General features: G+C 47.6%; 1 protein-coding gene across 8 annotated transcripts in view; it reads left to right on the top strand.

Annotated features, from left to right (window-relative positions):
• ACOT11 (acyl-CoA thioesterase 11) overlaps positions 1-14,336 on the top strand; it is an 83,729-nt gene that overhangs the window by 67,633 nt on the left and 1,760 nt on the right. For all 8 annotated transcript variants that reach the window (XM_074221354.1, XM_074221362.1, XM_074221358.1 and 5 more), the window contains 9 exons: positions 1,706-1,862; positions 2,324-2,443; positions 2,848-2,992; positions 3,956-4,011; positions 6,281-6,347; positions 7,767-7,850; positions 8,392-8,525; positions 11,022-11,156; positions 12,949-13,075. In XM_074221354.1, coding sequence (XP_074077455.1) covers positions 1,706-1,862; positions 2,324-2,443; positions 2,848-2,992; positions 3,956-4,011; positions 6,281-6,347; positions 7,767-7,850; positions 8,392-8,525; positions 11,022-11,156; positions 12,949-13,075 — 1,025 coding nt within the window. The remainder of the gene's footprint in view (positions 1-1,705; positions 1,863-2,323; positions 2,444-2,847; positions 2,993-3,955; positions 4,012-6,280; positions 6,348-7,766; positions 7,851-8,391; positions 8,526-11,021; positions 11,157-12,948; positions 13,076-14,336) is intronic.

Genomic DNA, 14,336 nt, shown 5'->3' with positions numbered 1-14,336 from the left:
TGATGAAGCACAGTCCCAGAGTCAGGAAATTTCTTTTCACTCAGGTCCATCTCTTCTTGATCCCATTTGGTGTTTTCTCGGCAGAGCTGGTAGAGTGATTTGACATTTTCATTTCGTGCTCATTCTACAGATGAGAAACTGAGGCAAGACAAGGTTAAGTGACTTGTGCAGGGACACACGGTTAGTAAATATCTGAAGGTGGATTTGAACTCAGATCCTCCTGGCTCCAGGGACAGTGGTCTATGTATCCACTGTACCACCAAAGCTGTCCTCACTATGGACTTTTAAGGAAAACTGGAGCTAGCTCTGAGGCTCATAGAATCTCAAAGCCTGAGGGGATTGTAGAGCAAAGGGCCTTAATGTATAGCCACCTTTGAGGTATGGAGACTGGAGAATTATATATTGCTAGCTATGTAACTCATGTCAACTCTTTTTCACACTCTGTGCCTCAGTTTCTTCATCTGTACAATGGGGCATTACCTACTGTATGGGGTTGTTGAGAAGGAAATGATTTGTCAACCTTCAGATGCTATAGAAATGTGATCTATTTTTATGATCCTATTTATTAATTATTAATTAATAATACTGTTAATTATCAACATTTAGCCTAACCTCTTTCCAGATAGAATCATTATAACAATAGCCAACATTTATATGGTGCTCTAAAGTTTCCGGAACACTTTATGCAGGTCTGACTCCCTAATGATCTGAAGTTGGCTTGGAGGAAGGAAAGCATCATTCGGTTGTCAAATAGAATGGGAGATGGGCTGGCCCCTGGGACTGACCATGATGTCAACAAGTTCAATTCAGCAAACATTTGGGGTCTCAGGAGAGGTTTTGAGTGCAGATAAAGCTCAGTTTTTATTCTCTTGGAGGTTATAGGAAGAGGATAATACAGATACTAACCTGAGATGTGTACATTAGACAGATGTGGATAGAGTGCCCTCTGGGGTCCGAGGGAGAAAGGTCATTTGTGACCAGAGAAAATGCATTTGTGTTGGGCCATGGAGGATGGGGTTTTCTTTGTATGCCAAGGGTGTAATATAATGACAGGTAGACAGTGGGAACTTAATATAATACTTATTGATTGATGGGTGGAAGGTCATAAAATCATAGACCAAGGAGCCAAAATGGCTTTCTTGTTCCGACACATCTCTGAAAGGGAACTCCCCAGCCTTTGTTTTAAGATCCACTTCCTCTCCAGGCAGTACGTTCCATTTTAGGAAAACTATCATGGCTAAGTTCCTAACACCAACCTCAGTTTACCTCTTTGTAATTTCTACCCTTTGCGCCTGGTTCTGCCCTGTTGGAATCAACAGAACGGGTAGGATTCCTTTTCCACACGGCAGTCCTCCCAATATCAAATACATCAGTTTTATTCCCTTAGTATTCTCTTTTCTACTCTAAACATACCAAGTTCCTGTAACCAATCCTCAAATGACTCCAGAGGCTCAAGGCCCTTCACTATCCAGGGTGCCATCCTCTCAGCACTCTCCAGATTATAATGAACTTCCTAGAATGTGGTACCCAGGTCTGATCGTTCCAAGTATGATCTAACTGAGTCAATATGATATTGGGAATAAAAAGACATAAAACCAATAACTTTGCATTCAAATTCACCCATCCATTAAGCTAGCTAGGAATTCTGAAGGGCAGCCTCTTGGTTACCAGCAAGCCTTCCATCTTACCCTTTGTTCCTTATCAGATCTGGAGAGCAGAGACTGCACCAAGAAGGTGCCCGCTGAGAAGACCCGAGTGGAGAGTGTGGAGTTGGTCCTGCCCCCCCATGCTAACCACCAGGGCAACACCTTTGGTGGACAAATTATGGCCTGGATGGAGAATGTGGCCACCATTGCAGCCAGGTGAGATCTAATGGAATAACCCTCCCTTACCTCTCCTTTCCCCAAATTTTCCTGGGCACTATGACCATCTAGCGGGTTCCCTTGCATCATAGCCTTGCTTTGGCAATGAAAAAAGCCACCTCTTCATCTGAGAGATGAAGATGACAGAGGAGACATTCTGGTGCCATATAATATCCATGTGTCATCTTGTATCCCCATGATCTGGATTTTGAAGGATAGTTAGGATTGGGCCAGGGCTTGATATTCTAAGGAGAGGGAAAAATCTGACTTCAAGGATAAAAGTGGGAATAAGACAGCTGGGGTCTGGAAATCAAGGTCCCCAACACCTCCAACTCTCATCCTGCTCTGGGAGGACACAGTCAATCACCTAACTGGGATCGGCCTGGAGGGTCTAGTGGGTGATGACTTAGGATTGGGAAATTGAGTCAGGTCTAGCTATGTCTTCCCTCCAACAACCTCAGTCGTCTGTGCCAAGCCCATCCCACACTGAAGACAATTGAAATGTTCCACTTTCGAGGCCCATCTCAGGTTGGGGACCGGCTGGTACTCAAGGCCATTGTCAACAATGCCTTCAAGAACAGGTGAGACTGGACCCCTCAAGGGATAGGAGTGTATGGGAATGGGTGCATTGCACATGTGTTAGGAAGGGGAGCAGACATTAACCATGAAGTAAAAATGAAAAACCATTAAAACTGGCTACACAGAAATTCATACCGTGATAATTCGGGCTTTAAGACTGAGGGAAGGAATGAAAACAAGGAATATCAGAACTGGGAGGGACCTAGAACAGATGAACTTTAGAGATTATCTACCCCAACTCCATAATTTTAGAGACGATGACAACAATAATAAAGCCAGCATCAATAGCATGTTAAGGTTTTCCAATGGAACTCTAGTGACAAGAACCAGGAAAATGAGGGATTTCTTGGAAAGGCTTGGGGGTGGTGGGGTAGAATCTGCCTTTCCAGCTGATGTGTCTCTGCAGCATGGAGGTCGGGGTGTGTGTGGAAGCTTACCGCCAGGAGATGGAGTCTTGCCGGCGGCATCTCAACAGTGCCTTTATGACCTTTGTGGTGTTGGATGGAGATGACCAGCCTATAACCCTGCCCTGGATTCAGCCACAAGGCCAAGTGAGCCATTCCCTTCAATCTGAGAAGCATTTATTAAGCTCTCCTTATGTACCTCCTACTGGGCTAGACATTGGGGGAACAAAGCCTTCCCCTTTGGGGAGTTTACATTCTTTGAGTAGCAGGGTGCCAGATCATGTTACTTGTATTAAATTCTGCTATGGGTTACTGTAGGCTGCTAATGAGACCAAGGATGCAGGCTCAATCTCCCTAGGACAGTTAAGGTGCTTGTGGCTACCTAAGGAACTTCTGGTCATCTTTCCCACATAGGGTTCCTCCAAGGGGCAAGATGAGGGAGTGGATGGCTTGGTTGGATGGAAGATGATTTGATGAGGGAGTAGATAGTTTGTGCAGTGGATGACTCAATAGGGTAGCAGATGGCTTGATGAGGGAGTGGATGGCTTAGTAGGTAGGAGATATCTTGGTGAGGGAACTAATAGCTTGGTGAGAGAGCGGATGGTTTGAAAGGGTAGGGGATGGCAGGGTGAAGGAACAGATTATTTGGTAGGGTAGAGGATGACTTGCTGAGGGGACAGTTGACTTGATGAGATACCATCTCCTCTGCTAGGAGCAGTACCTTGCTGTGTACTCTTGGTTGGGGTGGGCTGGGCCATTTATCATCTCCAAAGTTCTTTTCTATTTGTGGTCTGATTTGGGAGAGGGAAACACTGAGTCGAGGTAGGAGGAGTAACTCTGAAAGAGAGATTTACTCTTTATCTCTCATCCCAAGATATTTCAGGAGGGAGACCTACTTTCATCAATGAGGTGCCAGGAGGTCTATGTAGGAAGCCAGGGATGGGGAAGCCATGATCAATGTCAGGTGAAGAGGTGCCCCTTCCTACCCAATCAGCTATGCCTGATCTTGGTCCCTCTCATCCTAAAGGGGCCACTGTCCTTCTCCCTAGCACAAGGGGGCCAAGTTGATTGCCCATCAAGGACTTAACTCTGTCTTTTTTCCTTCTTCAGGAAGGTAAACGTCGGTACAGGGAGGCCAGCGCCAGAAAGAAAATGAGATTGGACAGGTAAGTGAGGCATGAGGTGGGTATCCAGTGGGCCTCTTGCCAGCCCTAAGCTCTCGCTTCCATACCAGCTCCTGGAGCTGCATCCAGACTCAGCCAGCATCATGTTGACTTTGAACCCTGGCTCATTAGGTCTTGAGGGTATGAATCTTGGACCCAGATGGGCCTTTGAGACTGTCAACATCATCCCACTGATTCCCTTCAAATTCTCCACAGAGCTCTTACACACATACCCTGGAAAAATGCCTTCTCCCATTTCAGTCACGGGTTTCCTCATCTATGAAATGGGGCTAATAACACCAGTGGTATTAGCCACACAGACTGTCATGAATATCAGAAGAGATAATGACTGCAAAGAGCTTTGCAAACCTTGCCATACTATGTGAATGCCAATGGCTAAAGTTGAACATTACTCTTCTGTTCACACATATAAACTGGCCCTTCCCATCTCAAGATCCTTAATCTTATTAGAATGTAGTTTCTGGGTAGGGATTTGCCCGGGGAAGGTTAGTGGGTAGAGATGGGTCCATTCTTTGGCTTTTGAACCCCCATTGCCTAGCAGTAGGTTCTTTATGTGTTGATGATATTGAACCCAGTGTACAATTCCCTCTCTTAAATTTGTCTGTTCCCTCTTACTTTGTGGAACTGTCCATTCATTGCTCAGTGTGCCAGGGCACTCTATGAGTTAGAGATCAAGAAATACCAACTAGAGAAAGGATAAATGTTGAAAAGAGGAAAATACTGACACACAGGGGAGGTGAAGGCAGAGAGGGAAGGATGTAGGAGGTGCCCTGAAGCTGAGCCTAGAAGAAAGCCAGGAGGTTCCAAGATGCAAAAGTTTGGAAAGAGTACATACAAGGTGTGGTTGGAGGAAATTGTTACCGTGTCAGGCCTGGGGAAAGGTTCACTTGAACTCTAGAGAGCCAGAAAGGGAAGACGAGGAAGTGAGCCTGGAAAGATGAGCAGGCTTGGCCTTGAAAGGGCCTGTGGATTAAGCTGAGGGGTTTCTAGTTGACTGAGGACTCTTGAGGAGATGAGTGATAGAGGGAGACCCATGTTTTAGGAAAATCATGGCGGCAGTTGGGTGAAGATGAATGGAAAAAGAGAAATGAAAAGAAGGAAACCTTGTAGGGGAGTTAGTGAGATAGTCCAGGCAGTTGATGAGTGTTTGACTGAAGGGGATGATCTCATAGGGGAAGAAAAGCCAGCTTTGAAAAATGTTGCCTGGGCAAAATCAACAAAAGTTGGCTAATGATTAGATATGGGGAACTGATCTGAGTGACGATTTGAAATATGAATGACTAGAAGGATATGGGCCCTTTTGACAGAAATGAGGACATTGGAAGGTGGGTCTAGATGAGCTTTTCTTCCTCTTGCCCCATAGTTCACAGGCAAACAGAGGGACAAGATGTTGACAAACTGTGGTCAAAACAGAACAGGCTAAAGGGCATAAGAGGGGTCTGGGACCCTATAGAAATAAATCTTTTATAAAGTGTCAGACACTATTCTAAACTCTGAGGATAAAAATAGAAGTAAGACAAGCCCTGCTCTCAAGGAGTTTCCATTCTAATGGGGAAGACAAGTCATAAGGAGGAGCTGGAAGTAAGGGGAGAGATAGTTGCTTCTCAGTGGTGTATTATGGAGATGTGGTCCCAGGCACGATAACAGCCAAGCTGGTCTATTAGAGCCCAGGATGTCCCAAGAGCAGAGGGTGAGGTTCTGGTGGGGGGATGGTAGTGTGGAAGCTATGAATGAGAGGAGGGAGTAAGGAGCCACAGCTAGCTTCAGAGTGAGAGAAGGTAGACTGATAAAGGGATTCCTAGGGGAGGTGATGTGCTCTGTTTCCTGAGCACAAGAGTGGCTGTTCTAGGATTCCTTGAAAAAAATAGCTTCAGGGGGCAGCTAGGTGGCACAGTGGATAAAGCACTGGCTCTGGAGTCAGGAGTACCTGGGTTCAAATCCAGTCTCAGACACTTAATAATTACCTAGCTGTGTGACCTTGGGCAAGCCACTTAACCCCATCTGCCTTGTAAAAACCTAAAAAAAAATAGCTTCAGGGGCAGCCAGGTGTACACCAGTCCTGAAGTCAGGAGGACCTGAGTTCAAATCCAACTTCAGACACAACTGTATGATTCTGGACAAGTCAATTAACCCCAATTACCTCCAAAATAAATAAAGAAAAAGAAACCAGCTTCATGTCGACTGAGTGGTCTACCTGACTGAAGGCACTTGGAGCAGGCACTCCATAATACATCTCCATCTGTTCTCCTAGGAAGTACATTGTGTCCTGTAAGCAAGCTGAGGTCCCTCTCTCTGTCCCCTGGGACCCAAGTAACCAGGTAAGTCCAGTTCATCCTGAAGAAACTTATAGGAGATCCTTGGAAAGACTATAGTGCAGACCTCTCATGGGTATGGAGCATATTTGTGAGGGGAGAGAATAAAGACACAGATTTGAGAGAGAAAGACAGAGAGACAGACAAAGGAAGAAAGAGACAGGGTCGGCTAGGTGGTATAGTGAATAAAACACCAGCCCTGGGGTCAGAAGTACCTGGGTTCAAATCTGGTCTCAGACACTTAATAATTACCTATTTGTGTGGCCTTGGGCAAGCCACTTAACCCCATTTGCCTTACGAACCCCATTTGCCTTACGAAAACCTAAAAAGAAGAAAGGAAGGAAGAAAGAAAGAAAGAAAGAAAGAAAGAAAGAAAGAAAGAAAGAAAGAAAGATACAGAGGAAAAAGAGAGACAGACAGAGAGAAAAAGAGAGAGAGGACAGAGACAGACAGACAGACACACATACACACACACAGAACTACCTGCCCATGGTTCTACGGGACTGGTTCCTGAGGTGGGGAGGTCTGTGCCACAGGAGGTTTCCAGCAAAAGTTAGATGACCACTCAGTGGTGCCATCCTAGAAGTGACCTGCTGTCCTGGGTGCAAGGTTAGCCCTCTGCCTTCCCTTCCAAGTCTGAGAAATAGCGCCTAAACACAGAATACTCCCTCTTCCTGCTCTTCTTCCTTCTTCCTATATTGGTGCCTCCTGGCCCCCACTACCATTCCAGCTTTATTATTCATTACTGTTCATAAACTCAGGCCTTTGGAATGATGGCCCTTTTTACATTTCCTACCCCTGTGCTTCTGCATTAGCCGTACCTCACTTTTACCTTTTAGAGTCCCTAATTTCCTTCAAAACTGGGCTCATATATTGATTTCTACACTTTCCATCCCATTCCCACCCCCACCCCCTTACTTTGTATGATTTCTTTTGCACCTGTTTTATATGTGTCTAGATTTGTATGGGTCCTCTCCACTGATAGGTCAGAAGCTTCCTGAGGGGAGGCTTTGTTTTGCTTATTGGTGATTCTCCAAAGTCTGGTGATTAGTAAATGCTTAATAAATGGGTATTTAATGATCTTTCTCCTGATCATTATCCTTTGCCCCCCTAGGAAGCTGTCATATTGATCCACATTTGTGGAGCATTCCCATAATCCTCCTTACAGCCAGACCAGGGTGGGTGGGTGGGGGTGGGTTGGGTGGAGAACTCTCATCCTTCCCTTTCTCCCATCCCTTAACTTCATAGAGACTCTTCTCACCCCTCTGAAGGGGTTCAGAAGCAAGTTTGGTGGACCCAGGGAGCCTCAATCCTGGTCCACAGGATAAGTTGGCCATTCAGGGTTGGCTTGGCCCATGTAACCGCTTCCCGCCTCGCTACCTGATTCGGTGGATGGTGATGTTCCTGAGTATTCTTTCTGTTCAGGTATATTTGAGCTACAATAATGTCTCCTCGCTGAAGATGCTCATGGCCAAGGATCCCTGGGTCCTTACATCAGAGAGCAGTAAGGTAACGTGCTTCTCTTCATGAACTATATCATGATGTGCTTGTTGCTGTGTGTGCTCCTTTTGTGGGGGTCTTAGACGCATATGGCAACTAGTCACCTTTCACCTAGGCTTTAGTATTCCCAATGAGGCTGAAGGAGAGTTTATTTGTGGCCTGTATATTGGCCTGTGTTATGTAATGCACTAATAAAACATGTGGACCCATCCCATAGAATGTGGTCCTGATCAAGTGGCTAGTGTTTCTTCTGAAAGCAATCTGGGGGCTTTAGAGGACCAAGTTCAATGGGAGTTTTCAGTCTAAGATGGCGGCCAAGAGCACTAGTGCAATCTTAGGATGCTTCAAGGAGAAGGTGTTGGCTCCTCCATCTATTGCCCTGAGTCTTGTATTCAATTCTGGGGTCCATAGTGTAGAAAGGACATTGAAAAGTTTTGAGCCAAGGAGGCAGGATTCCAGGGTTGGGGATGGAGATGAATCCCAAAGGGTTTGGATGCCATTTTGCTGAGCACCATCACAGTGAGATTAGAGTCTTTGTTCCTTTCCTCAGATCAAACTCTACACCCTGGAGGAGGACAAATTCCTATCCTTCCACATGGAGATGACTGTCTGCACGGACACAACTCAAGCCTTTCTCCTCCTCTCAGATCTGAGCCGCAGGCCTGAGTGGGACAAGCACTATCAGTGAGCCCTGGCTGGTGGTGGGCTAAGGGAGTAGAGAAGATCCATATTTGTTGATTGGTTCCGCCACTGAACTCAACAAATACCATTAACTCTGTCTCTTTGGGGCAATCCTAGTAAGTTCAGAGGATCTGGGCAGGCAGCTAAGGGACTCAGAGGGTCGATTGCTAGACTTGGAGTCAAAAAGACTCGAGTTCAGATGCTGACTCAGACGATTTTCGAGTTGTGTGACTTGTGCCAAATTACTTACTCAGTTTCCCCACCTGTTAAATGAAGACAGTAATATTAGCACCTCTGTTCCAGGGTTATCATGACCATATCTAAAACACCTTGTAAATTCTAAAGCACTATCTAATGCTAACCGTCGGTCATGAGTATTCAATGAGAAGAATATACTATTTGACAGTTGGAAGCCTTTAGGTGCTTTCATTATTTCTGATTCTGATTCTGATCCAGATTTTTCTATTCTTGAGGCCTGGGGTAGAGTGAACAGAGCACAATATTGTGTCTTGTCCATTTTTGTAGTGAATCAGAGGTTTGGGGTTGGAATCTTGACGTTGGCTCATCTCCTGTGTAACTTTAGAAAAGCCCCTTCGTCTCCTTGGGTCTCATGGGCAAAATGAAGGGGTTGAACCTGGGTAGAGTAGGAGAGAGACCAAGGTAGACTTCACTGGCCTAGGCTTTTAATGAACTCTGGGGAGAGGAAGAGAGAGAAGAGGCAGGGATGATGCCAAGGTTACCAACCTGAAACCCTCCAGAGAAACAGGGGCAGGCTTAATGGGGGAAGGCGATGCGTTCTATTTTGGGATGCCACTGGGGTTGGGGTGTCGGTCAGACGTCCAGGTGGCGATATTGTCCAGGAGATGGTGGGACTGGAATGTAGAAGGGAGATTAAGGAAAAGGGTTTTCAACTATAATTTAGAACACAGACACAGAACAGGAGTTCTTCAGTTGTGTCCGACTATGACCCCAGTGGGGATTTTCTTGACAAGGACACTGGCATAGTTTGTCATTTCCTTCTTCAGTGCATTTTACAGATGGGGAAACTGAGGGAGATGGGGTGAAGTCACTTGTACCACGTCGCACAGTGTCAGATTTGAATTCAGGAGGATGAATCTTCCTGATTCCCAGCCCGGTGTGCTATCCACTGCGCCATCCGGCTACCCCCGTCAAGTCTAACCGCCTCCTTTTTGCAGAAGGGAAAAGTGAAGCCTGAAAGGGGAAGTTATTTTTCTCAGGCAATATAGCAAGAATGCCCCCAAGTCAGATAGGAGTTCTTCTCGCCTTTCTCCAAACCAGCTTTTTCTGCCTGCTCCGAACGGGCTCTTTGATTTAGTTCTCAAGCCTGAAAGATAAGTAGGATTGGGAAAAGAAAACGGAGGGGGCTGAACTGAGGAGGGAGAAGGTGGAGGGAGGTAAAGAAATCCCAGATGGGGAGGTCAGTGCAGGTGAGGCAGGTCTGCCCTCCGGGCAGGGAGGGGGGTGCCCAAAAAGAGGCTTGGAAGGGCAACTCACCATGATCCAATGGAAAGGGTGCCGGACTTTGGGATGGCACCAGGCCTCCTTGTCACTGGGTCCCCTGAGTTGACCACTTCTCTTCCAGGGCCTCTGCTTTCCCTTCTTTACAATGAAGGGGTTGGGTTAGATGATCTCTAAGGCTCCTCCTAAGTCTGACCTTCCCTGTTCTAAAGCCCTCCCAGATCTGATACCCCCTATTCTAAGGTCCCTCCCAGCCCCGACATCTGTTCTAAGGCCTTTCTCAACTCTGCCCTCCTGGGTTCCAGGTCCCCTCCCAGCTCTGCCCTCCTGGGTTCCAGGTCCCCTCCCAGCTCTGCCCTCCCGGGTTCCAGGTCCCCTCCCAGCTCTGCCCTCCCCTGTTCTGGTCCCCTCCCAGCTCTGCCCTCCTGGGTTCCAGGTCCCCTCTCAGCTCTGCCCTCCTGGGTTCCAGGTCCCCTCCCAGCTCTGCCCTCCCGGGTTCCAGGTCCCCTCCCAGCTCTGCCCTCCCCTGTTCTGGTCCCCTCCCAGCTCTGCCCTCCCCTGTTCTGGTCCCCTCCCAGCTCTGCCCTCCCCTGTTCTGGTCCCCTCCCAGCTCTGCCCTCCCCTGTTCTGGTCCCCTCCCAGCTCTGCCCTCCTGGGTTCCAGGTCCCCTCCCAGCTCTGCCCTCCCGGGTTCCAGGTCCCCTCCCAGCTCTGCCCTCCCGGGTTCCAGGTCCCCTCCCAGCTCTGCCCTCCCGGGTTCCAGGTCCCCTCCCAGCTCTGCCCTCCCCTGGTGAGTCCCTGGTCTCTGAGCTAGCTCCCCCCCAGCTGGCCCTGCAGGCGGGGGTGCTCGGGGCCGGCGATGATGCTTCTGGTGAATAATAGATGGAGACATGAAATATTCAGGCCCGGGGGGTGGAGCGGCCCAGGCTGGGTATCGATCCTCCCTTCCCGGGCAGCTCCGATGTCTCCCCGGTGGGTTCCAGCCCCCCGACCCCCCCCAGAACGCCCTCTCCCCTGGCAGGAGCGTGGAGCTGGTGCAGCAGGTGGACGAGGACGACGCCATCTACCACGTCATCAGCCCCGTCCTGGGGGACCCCGACGGCAAGCCCCGGGACTTCGTCATCCTGGCCTCCCGGAGGAAGCCCTGTGACAGCGGGTGAGTGGCCCGGCGGGCCGCGCTGGGGGCGCTGAGGAGGGGGAAGGGCCTCCGAGGGGCCCGGCCCTGGCAGGGCATCCTCTGACCACCAGGCTTTCCACCCTTAACTCAGGGACTGGGAGCTAGCTACATAAGTGGGGTAGGGTGTGTGTGTGTGTGTGTGTGTGTGTATGTGTATATGTGTGTATGTTTGTGTATGTGTATGTGTGTATGTGTGTGTATGTGTGTGTATGTATGTGTGTGTATGTGTGTGTGTGTTTGTGTGTGTGTGTGTGTGTGTGTGTGCGCGCTGGGGGGTGTGGAACCCCTGTCTTCTTGCCTGGAAGTCCAGCATGATGTCCAGCGTCCTCTAACAGGGATGTCAGAGGTGAGGGGACTGAGACCAGGGAAGGTCAGGGCGGGGAGGGGTCTTGGAACAGAGGATGTCAGAGCTGGGAGACTTGAAAAGAGACTTTTAATGTGAAAATGACCTTAGTATGCTTCAGACCAGAGCTGGGAGATAACTTAGAACATGGAATTCCAGACCTGGGTGGGGCCTAGGGAAGCTTAGAACATACATGCAACTATTGAGACCCATCTAGAATCTTATTAGGGTAAGAATGCCCTTGATTCTTCTTCCTCCCCAAATTCTTGCCTGTCTCTTTGCTTCTACAGCCAACACCTGAGTTCTGGGTCTTGAAGGCCTGATGGGTCCCTCTGCTTTTGATGTCTGTCTCCCTCCTTGCAACTATCCTCCGCCCTTTCTATTAGAAGCTCACTGAGGGCAGGGACTTGCTTCCTTCTATTTACATCCCCAGAACTGAGCATGATTTGGCATGGAATAGCCTTCCTTACGCATGACAATCTCCCACCTTCATGCCTTTGCACAGACAATTCCCCAATGCCTAACTTCTTTCAGATTGAGCTTTGATGCCATCTCTTCTGTGAAGCCTTTCCTGATTCTTCCATATTCTTCCTTTGCCCCTCTAATTACTTTGGATTATTTTACAAATGCTTTGTATTTATTTATCTTTTCTCCTGTTCTATCCCCTTCCTTTTTGTCTTCACCTTTCCATTAAACCCCGGGTTTTCTACTTCTTTTGTTTTGTGACTTTGGGCAAGTCATTTGTTGGGATTGGGCTGCAGGTGAGAGTTAATGATGGATTAACTGATCCCTTAAAATTTCTTGTAGATTCTATTATTTTCATTTTAATTCATTTTTGCCTTAAACAAATTTTAAAAAATTAATTTGGATGTGAATTAAAAAATAGACTAAGAAAACGCACTGCTAAATCAAATGGCTTATAGTTTAAGGAGAGTGGCCACCAAGAACTCAGTCCTGGGGGTCTTCAGAGATGGTCCCTGGGGATGTTTGGGGACCTGGATGAAGAGGGTCCCACTGCTGGAAGCTGGAGGGGCCCAGCTCTCTGTGAAGAGCATGGAGAAGTCTCTAGGGTTAGAGCTGTGAGAAGTGATTTTGCTGATGCTTCCCTCATTTTAGAGAGGAAGACTGCTAGGGTCACACAGGCCATAAATGGGCCTTGAACCCAGATCCTCAGACACTGGGACACTTCTTTTGTGCCCCATTGTCTCACGGACAGACTGGGTAAACTTGGGCATTTCTTAATGTTTTGCAGGCAATGAAATAAAAAGGTTCTGAAGCAGGTCACATGAATCAGGTGACCTGGGAGAAAAAAATGAAGTGACAATTAAGGGATGTCTCTCTTATGGCCTGGAAAGTCTCATAGAAAATGGGAGGCTCTCTCTTCCTATGGATTGGTCTTCCTATCACCTCTTTCTTTTTCTGTTCTAGGGAGCCCTATGTCATTGCCCTAAGGTCAGTCACTTTGCCCACACACCCTGAGACCCCCGAACGTATCAGAGGGGAGACCCTCTGTTCTGGCTTCTGTCTCTGGAGGGAAGGGGATCAACAAACTAAGGTAAGGATCAGGAGCCTCTGCTTTCTGTGCATGTCTCCCCCCCCCCCATCCCACAGCGCAAATATTGCTTTTTTCCCCATTAATTTTATTTCTAGTTCCAATGCCCTCTCCCTTTCCCAAACCTTCCACCTTTGAAGAAGGCATGCCAAACCCATTACATCTAGGAGGGCACATAAAACAAATTTCTGCCACATTGTAAATAGCATGAGAGGAGAATCCGTCAGTGAGAAGAAACCTATGGTCCTCACTTTCTCCCTGTTGTCTCCTCTGATCCTCGTAATAGCTTGGTGAGGCTGCACCCCCATTTTACAGATGGAGAAACTGAAGTACGGAATGAATTGGCTTGGCCATGGAGCTAGGAAGTGGCAAAGTCAGGGTTTCCATACGGAAAGTTTTTAATTATATTTTTATTGTTATCTTTTGTATCACCAATTTTTTACCAGTGTCTCTCACCTAGAGAACCACTTCCTAGAACAAAAAACTTAAAGTGTCATTTCATTTCCCTGGACTTCAGTTTACCCTTCTGTAAAATGAGGATAATTATAGTGCCTGCCTCACAGGATGGCAACCAGAATCAAATGAGAATAACCTTAGAGTACTAACTAAATGCCAGCTAGTATTTTTTTTTCAGGTTTTTGCAAGGCAAACGGGGTTAAGTGGCTTGCCCAAGGCCACACAGCTAGGTAATTATTAAGTGTCTGAGACCGGATTTGAACCCAGGTACTCCTGTCTCCAGGGCCGGTGCTTTATCCACTGCGCCACCTAGCCGCCCCTGCCAGCTAGTATTTAAAAAAAAAGAGGCAAAACCAGTCACCAGGTCAGGGCAAAGTATCTGCAGAGGCTCATCCTCACTCAAAGTTCTATGGCAGTTACTGGAGATCACTAGGGACAGAGGACCTGGGTTATGTGACTTTCCAGCTTTATGATTCTGTCACCTGGGCTTAGGACCCAACTTCGCTACTAAGCTGACTGTATGATTTCAAGAGAATCATTTGATCTCTTTAAGACTCAATTTCCCCTTCTGTAAAATCACTCTCCACTTGTTGGAGAATGTGGGGAGGGGGCTTCCTCATCAGGCATGGGTTGACCAAGAGCCATCGGGTGCTATCATTCTGAGAGGACAGTCTCTCCTCTGCCTGCCAACCTCCCAAAGTTGATGTGAATATCAGATGAGGTCACGATTGTGAGCAGTGATTATAAACTGTGGGGTTCCCTGAGAAGGTGAGGGATTAGGGAGAAAAGACAGGGATTTTGCTTTCAG

The sequence above is a fragment of the Macrotis lagotis genome, chromosome 2, assembly GCF_037893015.1.
Source record: "Macrotis lagotis isolate mMagLag1 chromosome 2, bilby.v1.9.chrom.fasta, whole genome shotgun sequence".
NCBI lineage: Eukaryota > Metazoa > Chordata > Mammalia > Peramelemorphia > Peramelidae > Macrotis > Macrotis lagotis.
Note: the sequence above shows the minus strand (reverse complement) of the source record. Positions and strands in the feature narration are given on the sequence as shown.